Below are 20,738 nucleotides of genomic sequence, written 5' to 3' on the forward strand. Positions count from 1 at the left end.
ATCCTCATATAACTGCACAGAGGTAGATCACTTTAAACTTCTTCAACATTAATAGAACACAGTGAAGTGGACTTAGCATAAATAGAAATCGGAAACAATCCTTTCAAAAACTGGTGACATTCTCATGGTCTTCACGATCACACTGTTGGACATACGAGAAAGATGTCACATCTAGTTTGCACCAGTTCAGTTTTGAATAGCTTTCAGTATATATATGTTTTAATAGGAATTCACTCTTTAGGTAGGCACTTTTAGAAGTTTCTTAAATCCATCCTCAATATTCACTCCCATTTAGCCATCAAATTTAATGTTTAAAACGCTACTGCTTAATGCTGTTTTGAATTAGCAAACAATTCTCAAATTGTTCAGACTGCTGTTTTGGCATTTCTTTTGCATTTCTTGTCTAGATGTGATTTGGTCTGTCAATCTGCTTTGGAAGACGTAAGCTAGAATTTCATTCTCTCAATCTGAATATAATTTGTGATGTACTGTATAAATTCAAATTTCTATTTAGAGTCCTATGTGCAATTTTGATGGAAGACTATTAGTAAACAATTTCCCTTAGACTGAAGAATAAAAAAAAACAATGTCATAACTATAGACTGGAAGACTATTTCAAGATATCAAAACCACTTCTATTTACTGATTGAAGAAAGAGCCCACATTGTTGCAGGCTGTACCACAAAATAATTGACTGCAACAGGAGTTCTGCATCCCAAGCCAAAAATGAGGGCACATAATCGACGTCAAGGTCAATTATCTGGTGGTGAAGTACCCAACAAAAGGAGACTATTGTGATTAGAGAAATAAGCAGAACATTGTGAATTTGGAAAGGCTGGCACTGGAGACAGCTTTTAGACTCTTTGTAAATCACCAGAAACATTGTGTTAGAGCACTGAGCATCACAGATTAATTCATAAAAAAAAAGAAACAGGAGCGAGAAATCAGTTATGGTGCAGTTGTTTCACTAGACTTTTGTTATCTTTAGCCTGTAGAGGTTTCATAGTGCTGCTTTCTCTGCTGAACACCAGAGGAGATACCCCTAAAAACACACACAGTGTTCTTAAAACTATGTCAGGATCTTTTTGGGCCATACATTTTGAGTTGTAAATCTACCCAGTCTATCTATGCACTACTTGAAAGACTCCTTCTAAAACTTATTTTAAAAAAAATTATATACTTCTCTATATAACAAAATTCCTAGTAGCTTCATACCTTGATATCATTCATTTGCCTGTGTTCTTCATGCAACTCCTCTCCCTTTTCCCCCTCTCCTGACTCCTTATTCTACACAGGATAATCCTTTGTGTTTCTCTCTTTGTTCTTTTCTTAATTTAGGAAATGATGCTGGAGTCATTACTAACCCAGAATGGATTAGCTTACTAAAAACTCACAAAAGACATGATTCAAACCTTTCAGGCTAATGGGAAACAACTTCTTTTGCCTTTAAAGAATTCCACAATCAGTCTCATAATCAGCATTCAGTGGCAAGCCGATAGCTCCATATTCCATCTTATGTTTTTAATAAGGTCTTACCGGTTCAAACCCTTTCCCTCTAAATGACATTAGTCAGTGACTTAAACAGATAAGTCCATTTGGTTTCAAACAGCGTGCTCCATCTTGGGAAACAACTGCAACAATTGTACTCACCCTACGGTAAAAAACTGCCTCATCTCCTGCCTCCGAGACCTCATCAGCTGCTTGTATTCACCAATGCGCAGTTTCTTCCCATCCACGATGCAGGTGCGTTTTGGTCGAGGCTTGTATTTGTAATTGGGGTACTTTTCTAGGTGGATTTTACTTAGTCGTGCCTGCTCTTCGTAATAAGGTTGTTTCTCTTGGTTTGACATGGACTTCCAGCGAGATCCTACGGACACAAGATGTTAGTGAGTGTCAGGTGGAGCAGGCTTAGCTGCGCACATACGCAACTCACAGTGCCTTCTCGCCGTAAGAAATTTTAATTAAGGTCCTTAAATAAACTGATTTAAATTTACACCAGTCTGCACATATATTGGCTTGCACAACCTGAGACACCTTGAAGGAACCCTGACTTTCAGATATTGCTGCAGATCAAGCATATGTAAACCTCTATTAAAATCACTTAAAATCAACAGTTAAGTCTCAAAATCTCAGCCTCGTGCTGCGAAACAGACTACTTAATTTTTTACAATAAGAGCATTAATCTGTGAGTAATTCCATACCTCTGTAATAGCACGCACAGTATGGTGGTTAAGGAAAGTCTGCAGCCATACTCTCACTGTTAAAAGCCTAACACATTGCCTAGGGACACAGGCTTCTTTGATATTTTTATGAGAATTTGGTTTATACACTCCTGCTAATAGATATTAATAGCTTGCTATGTAGCAGGAAAAAAGTATCAAACCTTATAGATTCAGCAAAGTTATGAACAATCCCTTGCTGTATGGGCATCTTAAAATTTACTGAACTTCTGATATAAGCTTGGCATAATACTGACACCTCTTTTAAATTCTATTATGCATATTATTTTTTGGCCAGATGTAATAAGCACACAGAACTGAATCTTACATTTCACAAACTCACATTGGAAAGACAAAAAGTAAAACAGAAAGCACACTGTAACTATATACACCACTTCAGGTACTGTAAACTCTCATTGAAAGCTGCACCAACAAAAAAGTTTAAAAATTAACACAGTGTACACAGGAAGAGGCAAAAGTATTCAGATCTCTTGTATTGTTTGTAAGGAGCTATCTAAACACTTGAACAGAGACGGGAATAAGAAATGCAGAAAATTGCTTTTTGGTGTCTTTTAGATGAATAAAACGATTACAGCTGTGGTAAACGTGGGTGGAAGCTATTCTTTTACCAACATTTTTCATACATCAACAAATGGAAAAGTTGTATAAATATTATCCGAAGCCAGCAATATTCTGTGTCAGTTCTAATATTTCAGTCTCTTTTCTCATTGTCCTGGAAAAGTTGCACAGATATTATACGGACACAGACTTATTTGTGGCAGAGCAGATACTGACAGGTTAATTCCATGGTTAACAAACACTCAATTGCTGGCACTTCTGAAATATTTATGCTGGAAGTTTACATTTTAATGAATACAGTTACTATGCTCCTAATAGTTTTTTTCACAGAATGCACACAAATAATATAGATTCCCTACAGCTGCCAACACTGAAACAGTGAAGGTTTTATACAAAACTGAAAGGCTATTCATATAACTCACTTATATGGTAGACAAAAATATGAGAACTACTAAGAAAGATTTTGGAAGTTTCAGGACAAAGTAACATTTATTTCTATGTATTCTTGCCTCTGATTGAACTAACATGCAACAAACTTTGTATTTGAACTCAGAGTTTACAATAAAATGATTACAGAGGAAACTTGATTTTTACTTTTATTTATTATGAGCTACATTTGGAATCTGTCTTTCACTTCAAAGACTCAAAAAGCAAATATAGGTTTTAACATTTCACCACTCATTCTCACGTATGTTTCTAATTCTCTGGAGGGGTCTTAAAAAGCAGATCAAAATTTCTCAAAAATGAGTCCATTTATATGCACAGTGGCAAAATAAAACCCATGGAATATTCCCTGGTTGTCCCGATCTATACAAATTAATACTAACTACTGTGTCTTTTACCTGAGCAATATTTTAATTGCACACTGCTAGGGATTAGCTTTCTGAATATTGCAATGTTTTGAACCAAACATTTTTTTGGATGTGAGGTTTGTATGTACAGGTCTTTTGAACTGTGCCAGGTTTCTTTCCTGATTTTGCACTAACATAAACCTCTGATTTTGATTTTGTACTTTTTTAACTTTATCCCAGGATGTACTCTAGCAAGTCCCATTTTGCATTCAGGTGATTTGTAGTTCAAGTGCATTCTAATGGGATCTTGCAGCTAATGGGACTTTACTGGGACACACTCTCACAACAGATTTCACAAAACATTCCTTTTCAATGCTACTAAGTTTTAAAGCAAGTTTTAAAGATGCTGTTGGCAATAAAAAGTATTAGGGAAGGGGAAGAAAGGGAAAAGAAAGGGAATAAAAATGAAAACAAGCCATGAATGTTCATTTGCATAAGTTTCGGTAATTCTAATTTTGGTGAACATCCACCAGGAAAAAATATGTCCTAAAATTAGAGAAGTTCATAGCACTGTAGAATGGTTTGGGTTGGAAGAGACCACAGAGATCATACAGTTCCACCTCCCTGCCACGGGGTTGCACCTTTCACCACGTTGCTCAGAGCCCCATCCAACCTGGTCTTGGGATGGGACATCCACAGCCTCTCAGGCAACCCGTGCCAGTGCCCCACCACCCTCTCAGTACAGAGATTCTTCCTACCATCCAACCTAACCCTTCCAACACATCTCCATGCCCTTTGCTTTGCACTTACCTAGGATTTTGCTGATGTTGGAGTTGTGCATGTCGGGGAAGGCCTGGAGGATTTTCCGGCGCTCGTCCTTGGCCCAGACCATGAAGGCGTTCATCGGCCGCTTGATGTGGGGCTCGCTGCTGGCGCGGCCCCGCGAGTCCCGGTAGACCCGGGCTTCAGCCACCGTGGCCCCTCCTGTTGGCCAACAATAATACTGCTGTAGTTTAGCTGCAGAGCCATTCACTGCTTTACTCCCTGTAACGTCAGGGCAGGAGGAAACAAGATGGATGCAAAACATTATTACGTGCATTAGGAAAGCGCTTTCAGTGCTGTGCTCATTTTAGCCTCTTTTGCTCTCTCTCTCTCTCTCCCCCCCTGCCACCAGATCTATGAGAGAGAGAGAGAGATGGCCAACCTGTGGTCTCAGTGTAGCTAGGCAGGCTTGCCCATCTGAGGTGACCCAACATCAAACTGAAGACACAAATTGCTCTGGTATTTCTCCAAGACATGGAGATTTGATAAAGTTTCCATCTGGGGCTTTACCATAAAATACATTCTCTGAATGCTTAACAAAACTCACATAAAAGTTACATTTGAGAATTCAAACTGATGTAGGCCTGCTGACACAAGCCATTGACAGCGACTTTGCTGCTTGAGCAGTGAAGCACGTGCCAAACATTTCATAAATTATACACCAGGTACATTTGTTTGGATCAGATTATATTAGGAGCTGAACATTCTAAAGTTTCATCTGCTCTGATTGAATTCTAGATGTGCTTTGAAGGATTTGAGCCACATATATGTAATAAAACTGTCTTCCTCCAACAGGGACATGCATAGCACATTGGAGCCTCCAGAGTGGGAGACAAGCACCCCAGCTCCATACCTGCTGTACCTTAGTTCATCCCAGTATTTATCTGCCATCAATTCAGCTTGTACATGCCAGCCCTAACCAGGATTTTGAATGCATACAGCCCTGTTTCTTGACCACAAACAGCAAAGCCTTATGGGAGTTTAGAGATCGCAGATCTGAGGTGTAGAACTAACTGCTAGGGGAGAAACAGGTGACCAAGGCATGCCTTTAAGGGAAAAATCTTCTGAAATTGTGATGATATCTTTTTAGAGCTATACCTTAGCAATAAAAAAGGCCAAACGTGTTTACAGTGGGAGTGGCAGTCTCAGACCTCACCAAACTGGTCATATAATTTAATACCTTGAAAAGGCAAGATGCTTGACAAAAAATTAATACAGCAATAGACCTCCTTTTTTTATAAACTATTACAGCTATCAATATGAATTCATTTGCAAAAAAAATATAAGATTAATTATTTACAGCACGTAAAACAAAACGCTGCAGTTTTACTGAATACAGGCACAAGGTTTTAGTTGTGCAAAAATCAATTTTCCTAATTCAGACTGAAAGCATTATATAGGCATACCTTTTTAAAAATTCTATATAAGAAACACATTTGCATGAAAAAGGGGCCCTAAAATAGAGGATGCATAACTAATACACTACCTTTTTGCCACCAGGTCCACAGTACATTAATTTCATTTAAAACGCACTGACCATACAGGATAAATTGATTTTGCTTTATATGGTGTTGACAGCCATGTTTATTGTGCAGTGAAATGTAGTGTAGTTTCAAGCTGACTATATCCATCAACACAGGGCAATATGCTGACTACTGGGCCAGATGAAGACATACATTACCCTGAGAGCAAAACACTCATTCGCACACAGCACTGTCTTCTCCTGAGGATCACCCTGGTAATTTATGATGCCTCCCATGCCATTACTTTACAACTGACACCAATCTGGCAATTTGTGTACTAACATGCGTGCACATAAAAGAAGACAGGTTTGTGGCAAATGTGAGCTGCAAAACTGTTTTAGCAGTGTTCTAAGTGAAGCACCATGCCACAGGTGTTCTGCATTTACAGGAGGCTGCAGTCAGCTTTTTAGTGCAAAAGGGAAGAGCAGTTTTGCAGAGTGACCTGCAGGTAGGACCAGTTGAGGAGGGTGAATGGTCTATGAGGCTCTGTTCATTGTTGCCAAAAGCCTTGGACCACAAACATACCAAGGATATTTATTTAGGAACTGAAATAAGTTGCAAACATAGTAAGGCAACACTGAAATATTTTTTGGGACAAAGAACTATATAATTTCAGAAAAGTCCAACATAGCATGTAACAGTTGTTCTATCTTTTAAGATAACGTAATAAAAATCTGTTACTAGTATGTGGGCAATTAGGTGACAAAAAATTTAAATTGTTATTTATGCAAAAGTTATAAATTTTATCAGGCTGCTCTGCTCACAGCACAGGAAAGATATATTTGAATCCATTGGGTGTTTTTCCATCTTTTACTTTCCCAAATGTACTTATTCACTACAGCTAAGGAAGAGGATGTCTTTAGCCCTTTCTAACACAATTTTGGACTTTTCAAGCCTAATGCAGGTAAAGAGTAGTTTTACTGGGAACAAGATTATAGGTGGCTTTTTAATCTGGATGTAATCTAGACAGAATAAAAATAGACAAAAAAAAAGAAAAAAAAAAAAAAGAAAGGGAAAAAAAAAAAAAGAAGGCAGAAAACCACCATAAATTATCTGTTTTCATAGAAAGGTTATGGTAGAAAACAATTCTTACTTAGAGTAATAAATTACAACCATCCCAAGAAGGTCAAGTCTGGCTGCATCTGCTTTATGCAAGTCCTTACTTGAAGGACTTGAAAAAGCAGCCAAAGAGTTGATGTTCTTTGAGCTTGATCTCTGGGGAAATATTTGCAAGCTGACCTATAGGCCATCACAAAAGCATTTGCAAAATGAATTTCTGCAAATAACTAAAGCAATATAATCTTCATGCTCTTCTGTCTCAGAACCACAGAATTATATTCAGCATATAAAGCACTACAATAAAATAGTTCTTGCAGCACGGGATTCTATGGGGGAAGTCAGAAGGTCTAAGTACCTTTTTAGATTAGAAATGAGGTGCTAATGATACAAATACACATATGCTCAGTGAGGTCTTACAAGTTGAAACACATAACAAGCTTTCAAACTCGTTGTTCTTAGGTACTTCATCCTGTCAAGCAGATATTTTGACTTTATTGTGCCCTATAAAAACAAGTTCAACACATTTAACCAAGTATGGAGTTTTTTTGCTATTGTGATAATTATAGTTAGCACTGACAGTGGCTCAAAGAGACATCTGGAATTTTTAAAGAAAATGTATATGCAAGTGCAAAGAAGTAGGTGTTTTAAACCTTTCTGAAAATATTTTCAGGAAATTCTAATTATTAATGAACCTAAAATAACAGATAAAATGGAAACGTACTACCAGTGAAGGGCAAGACAAGGGAAGGAATTGGTAATTGTCTCTCTATGGTAAGTAATGCTCTATCTGCCAGTTACTGTTCATACTGCAAGCACAGGAGGAGGGATTTTCAGATTAATAGCCCGGTCAGAATGTACAATTATTGCAAAAGCAGTATAGTTAGGCTGCCCTAGTGGCTTAGTTGGCAAACTCTATATTTTGGCCTAAAGACAGGGGCTTCCTCAAAGTGACACTTTTAGCTTCTGGAAGTGTTCACTGCCTTACTTCCTAGATCCTTTGCATTTGCACAACTTGTCATAACTTTGATGATTTAAAACTAAAATCAGATTAAAGAAGAGTGATTTTTTTTTTTTTTGTGGATATATGACAGGCAGCCCTTCTGTGAAAGCTGGATTCCATACTGCTCTAGGGGCATTACTGAGGCAAAGAAAATGCCACAGAATAAATCTAAAAATACTACAGCTTCATGAAAATAATTTCCAACAATATTTTCATTTCCAAAGAGCTCTCTAATCAGAGAATATTAGAAAGACAAAAGAATCTGATCATCAAGAAGGATAAACATCCACTTGTGAAATAAATGTTAAGAAACATAGAATAACAATTGTTACATTGTTCATTTATTTATTTATTTATTCCTGTCTTTATCTGAGGTTCTTACATCTACTAATGAAATTAATATTAGAACAGGCATCATTCCTTCTGCATGCTTCCTGAAATCTTGGCCACATTAGGGTTAATCCTACTGTCTTTACTGGGATGTGGGTTTACCTTCCATTTTCCACATCACCTACAAAAAAAACTGAGATTGGGCCTTTACTTGTTATCAGAAAACAAACAATGATAGATGTGATAGAAAGGAGCAAAAAAACACCTGTGAAAAAGACGAGGAAAAGAGAGAAAAGAAGTGACAGCAAAAAGAAAGAGATTTTTGTCAGTCCCCTTGTTATTCCTTAATGACTCTTCACAGTATGGCCATTGATTCATGTTTGAAGTGATACATTTCCCCAACTTTCCCCCAGATAATGGATCTGGCTAATCTAGAGTATGCTCTGCAGATCATCTTCCATGGACACACCAAGACAGGAGATATAGAAATAAAGACAATCTTTCTAGGTTCCTGGTATGAAAATGACTGGTTAGGAGTAAAGCTCCTACCATCAGTTATTCCTTAAGCTGATGTGACACATTTGCCTAGTTTGGAAAAGACTGATTGTGCCCTCCAAAATATCTGGCCCTGTCTGTGGTAATGCAGCTAGCACTGCAGAGACCAGGACCGGACAAACATGCAAACAGGAGTCACTCTTTTATTGCAAGAGATGTGTTACTCATAAATATGGACATGCCATAAAGACAGGGAAAACGAAAAACCAGCTTAGCAGTGCCCTGTTGTGCCCTTAACCTGTGTACAGACAAATGCAGCCTTTGTGAAACATATAGCAGCACTTAAAATCAAATAGAGAAAGACAAATATGGGAAGAACAGAATGGAAAGAGCAGCTTTGGCAAGCTTAGAACACAGGAGTTGTCATTTAACTAATATTTTGGGTTATCAGTTTTAGAGAAAGTTACAAGAATTACTGCAACTTCACTGTAATCTAAATGACATGTAGCAGTAGTAGAATAACATTTATCTGTTTTGCCCCTTGCCTGCCTCATTTCTTCATCCCCAACACCATTCAGATTTTCTCATTCTTTACTGGCATGTCTTGTCATCACTGGCAAAATACCCATTTGGAAACATGGCAAGGTTTGGAACAGGGGTGACACAAATGTTCTGTTTGTCAGGCAGCTTTTGTTCCAAATGCTAAACAAATATTATTCAGCTGCAATTTGAGCAGTGAACATTTCTCACAGGCTGCATGTCAGTGAATGAATGGGGAGAAAAACTGGGAAAGCCACAAGCAATTCATGAAATACTGCAATATTTAAACGGCCTCTAAAGTTTTTCACCTGCAAGGGTTCTGAAATGCACTACGTAAATACTAAAAGGTGAGAATATACTGTAGCACAGGTTAGCTACATCCAAGCAACACTTCCTTCTGATAAGACTTCCCTTTTCCCTGCTAAGAGATTCCATTCTCTTTAAAACATCAACAAGGAGAACCAACTGGGAATTCCCTAAGGTCAGCTCTGAGGAAACATAAACCTCTAATTCAATAACTCCGCTACTGCGCTGAAAAAGGCCTTATTATTGCAACATCCATATGGAGTCAATTGGACATTAATGACTAATCAATCCCTCCCCTTTCTATTCTACTTATAGTGTCACAAGCCATGTTTAGATTAGCCCATTTCCTGCTTAGGATCGCTCAAGATGTCTTTTGTTCTTGCAGGGCTGGCCTGATGGAGGCAGCTTAAACAAACACACGACCCAAGTGGTGCAGGAGTTATAAACTGCCACATGTGAATGAACAAAGGGGCCATACTAAAGCCTTTTGTGGTATTTGTTAATGTTTTTCATCTGAGTTTAAAAAGACCTAATGACTTTGTGGTGAGCTGATGCATGTGGCTCGTGGCTTTGCAAAATGAAGGAAATTCTAGCCAGTTATATATCAGCATATATTTTCCAGAGTGCCTTGTTTTCAGTTTTGGTGGCAGCGAGTTTACTTTTTTTAGTACATTTGTTTTACATATGCAAGCAAAATACTTAATCTCAATTAAAACACAGCACCAGTTTTCACAGCCATACTCAAAACCTGCACATACATCTTTCCCCATTTGAAAGTCTAAAGCTAAAATTAAGAGTGGAATATCTGCTGCCTATGAAATCAAAGCAACTGTTCTCAGCTCCAGCATTTGCTCACCAGTGTTTAAAGCTGAATTGTTAGCAGTGCCCTAATAAATTCCAAAACAATAACCCTAAATAAGCTGCTAGCACATCCACGCTTCACAGCCAGCCCTGCCCAAATCTGTGCTATATAAATGAATTAAAACTGCTAAATGCAGCTACTTGCTTGATGGCTTACACAAACAGTTTGGATTTCTTGACCACATTCTATGGCAAAGCTAGCCCTCATGGAAACTAGGCATGGACTATAGCTACAGCAATAAAACAATGCTTTAAATTACATGGGATATTAACTGAATTAATTAAGGCTTGAGGCCTGGCTTTAGCTCCTAGTGGCTGACACAGTCACACGTGCTCTAACATAAGAGTTACTCTGTGAAGATCCATGAAACATCTATAGAGAAACTGGGAGGAAGAAGCAGCCTCTACTATAAATTTGGGGAGGTGTTTAAGTGTCATCATATTTTTTCAATCATGTGGCACTTGCAGACTTCAAGACCCTTCACTGATAATTAATTAAATGCTAACAACTCCATTCTGACATTAATGTTATTGATAGAAAAGAAATATGAATCATATTTAAGTTGAAAGTTTTTCAGCCTAAGTAATGATGCCAGAAGTAAGGGATTGCCAGTCATCAGATCTAACAATCTACATTATTCAATCCACAAACATTGTTGCTGTTTCCCTTTGATATTTTATTTCATACTCAGTTGAGGAAAATAGAGGCCCACAGAAAGAAAAATCATGGAGGAAACAGCCCAGTCCAAGACAAAAAATAATAACAACTATTGTTAGGCATTTGACAAGATCTATGGATCGGATTTGATTTTTCAGAAAAAAAATCCAGCTGGTCTACCAGCTAAGCAATTGTTGTTACTATATTAATCATATTCAAAGTCAAAGCAATGCAAAGAAGAATGCACTAATCTATTTAACATAAAAAAGTTTCCATAAAAGTAACAGCCTTACTGCCAGTGTAGCTGTTATTCACATCATTTCAAATTTCTCATGACATGAGTGTCACCTAGAACATCCAGAAAATACAACACTAATTTAAAAAACAGGGGCTAATTCTGCAGTCTTCAGTCATCCCTAAAAGCTTTTTGTTGAAAAAGTCCTGTTTGAACAAGGGCCATAGTGATCCATTCATACTTCAGTCAGTGCTTTGTTTTGTTTTAAGATGGAGAAATGACAGATGGGAATTAAGGACAGAGAAAGAAGGCAGTCTGACTTCATATTTGATGGATGCATTGTTCAAGGTGTGGCTGAACACTGTTCATTGCTTGCTCACACGTTCTTTACCAACACAATGATTTTTAAAAGCTTAAGTACAATGTAGTTTGTAAAAGAGAATTATGTTTAACAATGGGAGAGGGTTTTACAAAACCACCTCACTCAAATTACGTGTTATTAAGAAATGCAGGATACTCAGCAAAAGATTTTAAAATGTGTTGCAGCCACTGCTTTAGTGACCCACTTCCTGCATTCAATCTTCAATAATTTGTCACTTTCTGAATGATGCAACATCATTCTTTGTATCAATATAACTAATTCCTTCCATCCAGTGCTAGCTGTTTTCACTTGTCATATCAGTAATTAGCAAGGACCTGGGGCTAGGATATGCATAGGCCATTTCTTTTTGCCTTTCACATGGGGTGCTGGTATTAAAACAACTGAAAATGTAATTAGTAAATAATAAAACATGAAGAGAAAGAAGCAAAAACATCATGTTAACAGGAGCTGTTCTTCAGGCTGATTTTTCAAGTAAGGTACCCCTGGGCATTTGGGATTTGTGAGCAAAACCAGGAAGATGTTTTTATAAATATGGCAATGGCATGTCTTAATATGTGACCACAGTTACCTGGTTTGGATAAAAAATATAGTGCTTACCATGAAAGAGAAGCTTACATGAAAATTTACAAATCATTCCTTTTTTTTTAATTCCTGTGAAACCACCCCTGCCAAATTGAAAACACAATCATTTATTATTTGCAGAATTTATGAAGACGCTGCAATGCTCACACTGCACACTCTTTGGACCACTGATCCTGTGAAATTAAATCAAAGCACAAATGAAGGAAACATTTTCCCCTTGCTACCAAGTTCTTCACTAGGCACTTGCTTAGACACTTTGCATATGTACATGGAAGAAAGGCAAATGATCCTAAACACTTTTCTATTTCTGAGATACTGAGGCTCCTGAAGGAGAAAACTGCTCACGTTTTAGACTAAGAAAAATAGACAGTTGTACAAAGAGGGCTTGTTTGAATCTGTACCAATTGCTGTGCTTAGCCAGAATATATGATGTTCTTTCCTTAGTGTATTCATATTTCTGCTCCACTCCCTGTGCTCAAGATTTAAGGAAGAAGGGCAAGATTCCTCCCTCCTTCACTCAGTATGATATAATGATGGCTTTCTCCATCAACTGAAATTTCAATTGTGCCTAGAAATTTTACACTATTTTATGGAGCTTCAAGCTTCTTTTGTCATATTGGAGCACTACCAAGAAACCCTGAGAGAATCAGGACCATGGGGTGTTTTACACCTGGTGGCTGTACATGAGTGTGAAAAAATGTTCTAAACCACTGAATTGCTATATTTAATTTTTCAGTCAGTCCACCTAAAAATAGCAACGCATACTGACTGATGCTTTCAGCATTTGTGACAATAATTTTCTCATGGGTGAAGACATTCTGTGTAAAATTGCAGCCCACAGTTGCTTTTTACTGCCACCTTCTAAATTCCTGAAAATAATGTTTTACTATATAATGGAAATTGTGAAAAGCTCTTAGTTATAACTGTGCTAATAGGCGCCCCTATGTAAAACTCAGGGCATTGTAAAAGTGGTCAATTGTACAACATCAAAAATCCTAAATGTAATTTTTTAAAATAAAGAAACTATTCTATAGGAATCAATTACTGTAGCTTGGAAAAGTCAGACAAGAAAGCCTAATATTTAGCAGGAGAAAAAAAAAAAAACCTAAGGCAGGAGAAAATCAAAAGTTAACAGCTGTGGATACCCAGATTTTCTATTCTGAAAATGAGAAGCACAATATATGTTAAATATTAGTGTCTTGAGCAGAAGTTTCAATGCCATGAAAAGATCAGTCCACACACTCCCAGCACAGGTTTTTCAGTTCTCCCTCTAAAATGTTATGGGGTGCTGGCAACAATGACATGCACAAAGTGTTTGCCATCAGAAAAGTGATGGGGTGCTCTCAAAGACATCTTATTCCTATCCCATCTGCAGGTGTTGAGTTACTCCAGGGCTGAAGCACAGAATCTCATCCAACACAACTGAAATACCATGCCTAAGTACTTCATCCCAGACTCCTATCTGTTGTGAGTTATTCTGGAAAATTTAAGGATATCACTCAAGAATAAGGCACAATCAGATTCATGGATGTTAAAAATGTCAACTACAATTAATGAAGGCCACGTTTTGGTATCTGGGCTTATTAATACAAGATATATTAATATAAACATATATTTTGTCTTTAAATCTAAAGATAAAATTATTGGATTTGGGTGGTTTGGGTTTGTTTTTTGGTTTTTTTTTGTTTTTTTGGTTTTTTGTTTTTTTTTTTTGTTTTGGGGTGGTGTTTTTGCAATCAAAGGCTCTAACAAGAATTCAGGGCAATAAAAATTCCAGTACTTGAGCTTACTCTCTGGATACATTTCTTTGTTTTCAGACAGCTTTCACTGTTTTCTGATTTTCATCTTTCTCCTCTCAACTGCCATAGCAACTATTACAAATATTTATGTGCGACAAATTCTGGCGTGGAGAGGAATTCTTTCCTCCGGTATTTACCAAGCACTGTCACAAAAGTAGGTGATGCTTTACCCTGCCTGTGCTACCTGCTGTTTACACTTCTGCACAGGAGGGTGTTAAACAAGTTACCTCACAGGTTTGGATCGTCCTGGCAGCCTGCCAAGGTTGATCTGCCTGTAAATGCATGGTTCCCTTTCACCTGCCTCTTCAGCTGCACAAAGCCAACCTTTTTTGGAGTAGGGAAGAAACCCTCAGCCTTTTGTGTAAGCAATTATTTGCTGTTGGGTGTGTATGAGGTTGTTGAGGCTTTGAGCACATGGTAGAGGTGCTCCTTTAATAGGTGTGCAAAGCACCGGGCACGGTGTCTGCCCTCTTGCCTCTTCCCTCCCTCTAGGGAGGGAACTAAATGTTAAGTACTAGTAAGACATTTTCTTCCATTTCTATTTGCTTTCTAAAAATTCATTTAGTTTTGCAATGCATTATATTTTCACGAAGGAAAACCAGCTACAGATAATTTTTTTCTCTTTTACAAAATCCCACAGTAAGGTAGGGGCAAAACAATAGGATTCAGATGTTTTTGCTTGGAAACTAAGATCCAATCAAGAAAATTACATTTTAATAGATCCAGTTCTTTGGTAGAAATGAAGATTAGGTCTTGATGGAATTTGAACCCCTGAATACAACTGCTGAAGGAAACCACAATGCAACCTGAGCTAAGGTAAAATCAGTGTTTGTCAACAGAAAGGTTAGGTCTACCCTGCAGATTTCTATCTACTAGAAAACAAAATCTTAGCACACTTCCTACAAATTTTCAAGAATTTGACCACATCCACAAAACCAGAAGGATCCATTAACACTGAGCACATTTTACAATTCAAAAGAAGCAGCACTATCACCCAAAAGTGAGCATCTGTGAAAGGAAAATCTTTTTCCAGAACTCAAACCAAAAATTCTTATTCACATCATCCAATATTCTCAAAAACTGAGAACTAGATACTTTAGTATTTATTATGCTAAATACTTTAATATTACCTAGGTTTTCTGACCTGAAATTTAAACAGGGCTGACCTATGGCTCCTGACTACACTCTACACACTGAGGTCAGCTGATGTAAGTCAGACATGTTCAAGAGAGGGTTTAGCTTTAGCTACATTCAAAGCTGTCTTGGTGTGTCCATCCCTGTCAGCTCTATTTCAGCACTGACAACCTCAAATATTCAAAATTATGAATCCACCTACAGAAAGAATTATGTTTCCTCTAAGGTGTTTTCAGGAGGAAAAAAAAAAATCCCTGTTTAGTTCTCTAATTGGCTGTTGTTTATAATTTTGGATACCAGTCACCAAATGTTTATGAGGCTTTCAAATCGTGTTTTTGAATTTTGCTAACTACAAATGTATCATACATTTTAACATGGCAACTGGGATTTCAGGTAATGATACAAGTCTAACAGCTGTGGATTATTCATCAATGGTGTCACAGTAAGTGGCAATGTTTTAAATACAGTTTGAGCATGATTTTTAATATAGTTAGCTCAGTCCTGCTGGTGGCTAAGGAAGTAATAGAAATATTGGTTTATGTCATATTTAATATAAAACTCTTCCTAATGATATTCAGGCCTCCATTCAGATGACTGTTAGCTCATTATGAGCAATATAAACTTTGAAGACAACTTTGTATCTCTGAAAGTAAACTAGCTGCCATTGATTAAATCTTTGCTTTAATTAATCTTAAAAAGGTTTGCACACACTGAGCATGGACAACGAGCTAAAAAAAAAATCATTCTATACTATTTCACATTTGTCTAATTTCTAAATGTAAAGAATTTCAATACTTATAATTCATGACTCAAAAAAAAAAAAAAAGAAAAATACCTGTAGCTTCAGCTTCTGGTCAATGACCCAGTACTACAAGCACTCCTAAAATTGCAGGAAAACATGACTCTGATCATGTCAGACTCAGATCACAGCCATATGTTATAGAAAAGATGTAAGGAGTAGAGAGAAATCATTGCTGGATACTGTTACAAAGGGATTCCATAAACAGAAGTCTGCTGATACGTCTTCTGACAAATTACATGAACCTTAAATGTTGTGTCAAAACTATGGGGCCCAGGAGCACTTCCCAGATCTGGTCTATCTCAAGTGCCTGCTGGGATGGACAGACATGCACCATGTCTCTGCACACTTTGGTTTCCTGTGGAAAGGTGGGTGTGCAGGTCGGCAGGGAGTGGAACTGCACTTCCACAGCCCCTTTGCTCTAGACCACTGCAGGATTAGAGTACAACCCAAACTCCATTTACTCCAGTTTATGGCCAGCAGTGGGATTAAATTTGGAATCCTTAGCTCAGGAAAAAATCTGTTACACCACGGCCTCACCCTTACACCTGCCCCCACCACCCTTTTAAAAGAACACTCTGCAAATTGTTAATATATTCCCTAAATGTAATGAATTTCATAACTCTGAAGTCCTTAAATCCTGGTGAGGAGAGTAAAACCACCTGGCAGATCTAACATCCATCCACTCACTCTGTCACAATTGCACCTTGGCCTCAGAGATTGGGTGCATTTCTGATAAGAAAAGACATGGCATCAAAAGTTGGCCATCAAATGTCATATCAGAAAACTTTATTCCTTGTTTAATATGTGTAAAAGCACACATAAACCACAGAAATATTAGCTAAAGATTTCTACAGCAACCTGCATTCAAACAGTATCTAAAAAAAAGAGGGAAAAAAAGATTTAAAGTAAAAGTGACAATACAGAAAGGAAGGTGTGAAACACATGAAGTCTTTGAAGAACATGACTGCTCCTATTAGGAGACTTTGACATCCAGCTGAGATTGTGACTGTGGCAACACAATGAAATGCAGCAAGGCATTCTTAGAGGGGGTGAAAGAAGAGAAACAAAGCTGGTGAAAGGTCTGGAGCACCAGTCTGAGAAGGAGAGGCTGATGGAGCTGAGGGTGTTTAGCCTGGAGGAAAGGAGGCTCAGGAGGACCTTATCACTCTCCACAACAACATGAAAGAAGGCTTCAGAGATGTGGGGGTCTGTATTGTTTTTGTGAGGAAGAAGTGATAGGACAAGAGGAAAAGGCCTCAAGTCGTGCCAGGGGAGGTTTAGACTCTTCATCAAAAGAGTTGTCAAGCACTGGAAGATGCTGCCCAGGGGAGTGTCTGAGTCACCACCCCTTTTAAAGGTATTTAAAAGATGTAGCACCCTACATGGATTCATGGTGGACCTGGCAATTCCAGGTTGGACTTGATCCTAAGGGTCTTTTCCAAACTAAATGATTCTATGACTCTAAAGAATAAGCTTCCATGTTTCATAGTAACCCAGGGCTGAAGTTTGGAAGCACAAAAGAATAGGAACACACATAAAAAACTTTGACAAACCTAGAAAGCTCTGTAATGGTTTCACAATAGATAGAAGCTGGGCAGAGTCTGTAGCATGGTACAGGATATCAGAGACCACAGTGTAACTGCTGATATTTCAGCAGCACTGTCTGCAATGCACTTCCACTGTAAATTATATTAGGCAAGAAGTGCCATCTCTTAGTTTGCTAGGGGCAAAACTCAGGTCATATTTTGAATGTATTTTTCTTTCATCCAGCTAACATCTAACTTCACCTTGTCTACAACGAGAAGGACAAATAAGCAGCTCAGTTTAGAACTCCTGCCAATGATTTTTTTCAGATCAGCAGCCCCATGCACTCAGCATCTCTTTTCCAGAGATACCTCTTGGCTGCTAAACAAATTCTGGAAATCTGAATCCATTCATGAACTCAGATTTCTAATGTGGCAAGTCCCCATGCCTCAAAGTGCCCCCTCCAGCAGCTCTAGAAAGACATGCACACTGTCCTTAAACTGGCACACATCACTGTAGCTTGGGTTACATATGGCAAAGCTCCTCTCTGCACTATCCAGTAACAGGGGAGGCTGCCAATGCCACAAGGGGTATCAAGACACCAAATTAAGGGCACTAGGAAGAGAATGGATGAATTGAAGGAAATTAGCTAAGCCAACAATGGGCTCAGAGGCCTGATGTCACTTAAACCAGTCACTGCATATCTGTAAGTATTCCCTTGCAAATTTTCACCCAAACTGACAAAACAAAACCTTGTTCAACATGTTGGAATATGAAATATTGCTGCTGGATGACTGCTTCTTTATAAAGCACCTTATAAATAACGGATTGGTCAAAAAGTGCTTTGGAAAATCCATGTATCTCCCAATTCCTTTTTTCTAAAAAAAAAAAGAATTGTTGCAAAACACCTATCTGAATGTTATTTTTTGCCTACATTCTGTTTGTTTTTCTGTTTACAGATGATACAACAGTGGCCAATCAAATTGTATTAAGGATGAATAAAAGCTCATAAATAACAGCTCCCTAAAGTTTACTGGTCCTAGGATTTTGATCCAAGGAAAAAAACAGACTTTGGATGTTAATGGGAAAATTCAGAGGTGTTTTAACCTTCTTAAACTATAACTAGAATTTCCCCAGTTTAAAAAGGGCAAAATAATTCTCAAACAGAAGTAAATTGAGGGGGGAAAATCCTGCATAATATTCTATCTGAAAAGTACATTAATCTTTAATCTTTCAACAGGTAGGGCTCCTACATATATACATGTGTCATATATAGAGAGGATCCCAGTGACATCCACTTCCAGAGCATGCATGGTAATCCTGCTAGAGACTCAACTCAGTCCTGATAAACACTGACTTCCACCTGGGGCTTGGAACATATAGATATATATTTAAAACTCTCACTGAAATGAGTGCTCTGAAGGCTTATATAATGAAAAAGATCTTTTCATAGAGAAAATGTGAAGTATTTTTCCGTTTTTATTTGATAGCTGCCTATGAATGGAATTCTGCTTGCTAAATCTTGAATAGGTGGTGCACGATGGGTAGATTTCTGAAAATGCTCTAACCTTCTTCAAAGCTGCTAAACACTAAAAAAATAGGGAATATATATCCTTCCTGAGATCATTTTCTCAATATGTCCTAAAATTTTAGTAAGAGTATGAAATGCAAACACTTATTTGGCAGCTGCTTGGGGCAAAGACAGTTGTGTTGCAGAAGGGCTAAGAGGGCTACAGAGTCCTCTTCGTGCCTCCACACTTTGTTATGGACCTATTCAAACCTCACAAATTCAGGCAGAAATCCATCAAGTGTTACCCTGCAATGTAACACAGGCAGTGCTTATGACACTGGCAGTATTTCAGCCACATCATCCTGTGGTGCAGTGCTCAATAACCCATGGTCAAAATTGCAACTCACCTTCTGCATCTTCCGGCCTTGTAAGATCGATGACACCGGGGCCAATTTTTCCATCTTCATTGGGTTTCCCTGTTAACTGTGGGCCTAAATTTTCAAACCTTGTTCTTTCCTGGAAAAGAACAGAAGGACTCTTAATGCTCCATATAGGATAGTTCTCATTATATGCCAGTGCATATGGGTATGCATCGATACATGCCTTATTTTTTAAATCTGAACAAATAATGAATGCATCTAATTAGAATTTTAGCTCAGGGACAAATTTTTTTCTTTTTTTTTTTTTCCTTACAGATTCTGAATGTTTGCATTTATGAAAATCAGTTTTAAATGTGAAACATATACAGAAACTTTGAGATTATTTTGATCTGCAGTGCCATAATGCATAAACGATTGTACATGCAAATACAAAACACTCTTGGCAGCACACAGTGCTGATCGATGCTGCTCACTTTGCCTTTCCACTTATTTTCCAACTTCAACTGAAAAAGACAATCGGCATTTGGGAAACATGAAAATTCAGAAGCTGAAAGAAGAGTTTGTATTAAAATGCACTGGTATTTTAATGAAAAAAAAAGCACTTTTTCCCCACTCTGAGATTTAAGTTTGCATTCATACCTCGGTGAAAACACAAGTCTGAATTTTATACAGAGATTTTCAAAGACAAATATTTGAAAGTAGGAATAATAGAAGACAGAACCAATATTATTTTGTCTAGAAATTTAAGTTGCACCTCAGTGAATAGGGAACTTAAGAAGACAAAAAAGGAGAAAAGGAAAAAGAATGCCCACTCCCAGAAAAACAGAAAGCTTTTGAGAGCTGGAGACCTCCATAGGAAACCTGGAAACTGAAAGGTATTTTATATGTGAGCCCAGTTGCTCCCTGACTCCTGGACAAGGGCACTCTAAAGGCAGTGTAATATTGTCTCTCAATAGTGGTCTCTGTAGTGCTGTGTATCAGTGGCAGAGTGTTCAATGGTTATCATTAATTTAGCGTTCTCATTTGAAGGAACATAGCATGTTTTCCCTCTTGCCTTGTTGTTACCTCTTCAGATTAAACTTGGCATTATGTTGTACTTGTGAATGAATGAGACCTTGTTGTTCATTACTATGAAACAATATTAAATGTCATGTCAGCTTGAATTTAGCGATGTGAAATACCAGCTTTCAGCTCCACGAGCAGTTTC

General features: G+C 37.8%; 1 protein-coding gene across 11 annotated transcripts in view; it reads right to left on the reverse strand.

Moving 5' to 3' along the window:
• The window catches only part of SOX6 (SRY-box transcription factor 6), a 371,999-nt gene that overhangs the window by 12,447 nt on the left and 338,814 nt on the right, over positions 1-20,738 (reverse strand). For 9 of the 11 annotated variants that reach the window (XM_059848934.1, XM_059848935.1, XM_059848937.1 and 6 more), the window contains 3 exons: positions 19,559-19,667; positions 4,400-4,633; positions 1,651-1,867 (listed from right to left, as the gene is read on the reverse strand). In XM_059848934.1, coding sequence (XP_059704917.1) covers positions 1,651-1,867; positions 4,400-4,633; positions 19,559-19,667 — 560 coding nt within the window. The remainder of the gene's footprint in view (positions 1-1,650; positions 1,868-4,399; positions 4,634-19,558; positions 19,668-20,738) is intronic. The other 2 variants (XM_059848931.1, XM_059848933.1) reach the window with 1 other exon arrangement.

Source organism: Haemorhous mexicanus, chromosome 6 (genome assembly GCF_027477595.1).
Source record: "Haemorhous mexicanus isolate bHaeMex1 chromosome 6, bHaeMex1.pri, whole genome shotgun sequence".
Taxonomy (NCBI): Eukaryota; Metazoa; Chordata; class Aves; order Passeriformes; family Fringillidae; genus Haemorhous; species Haemorhous mexicanus.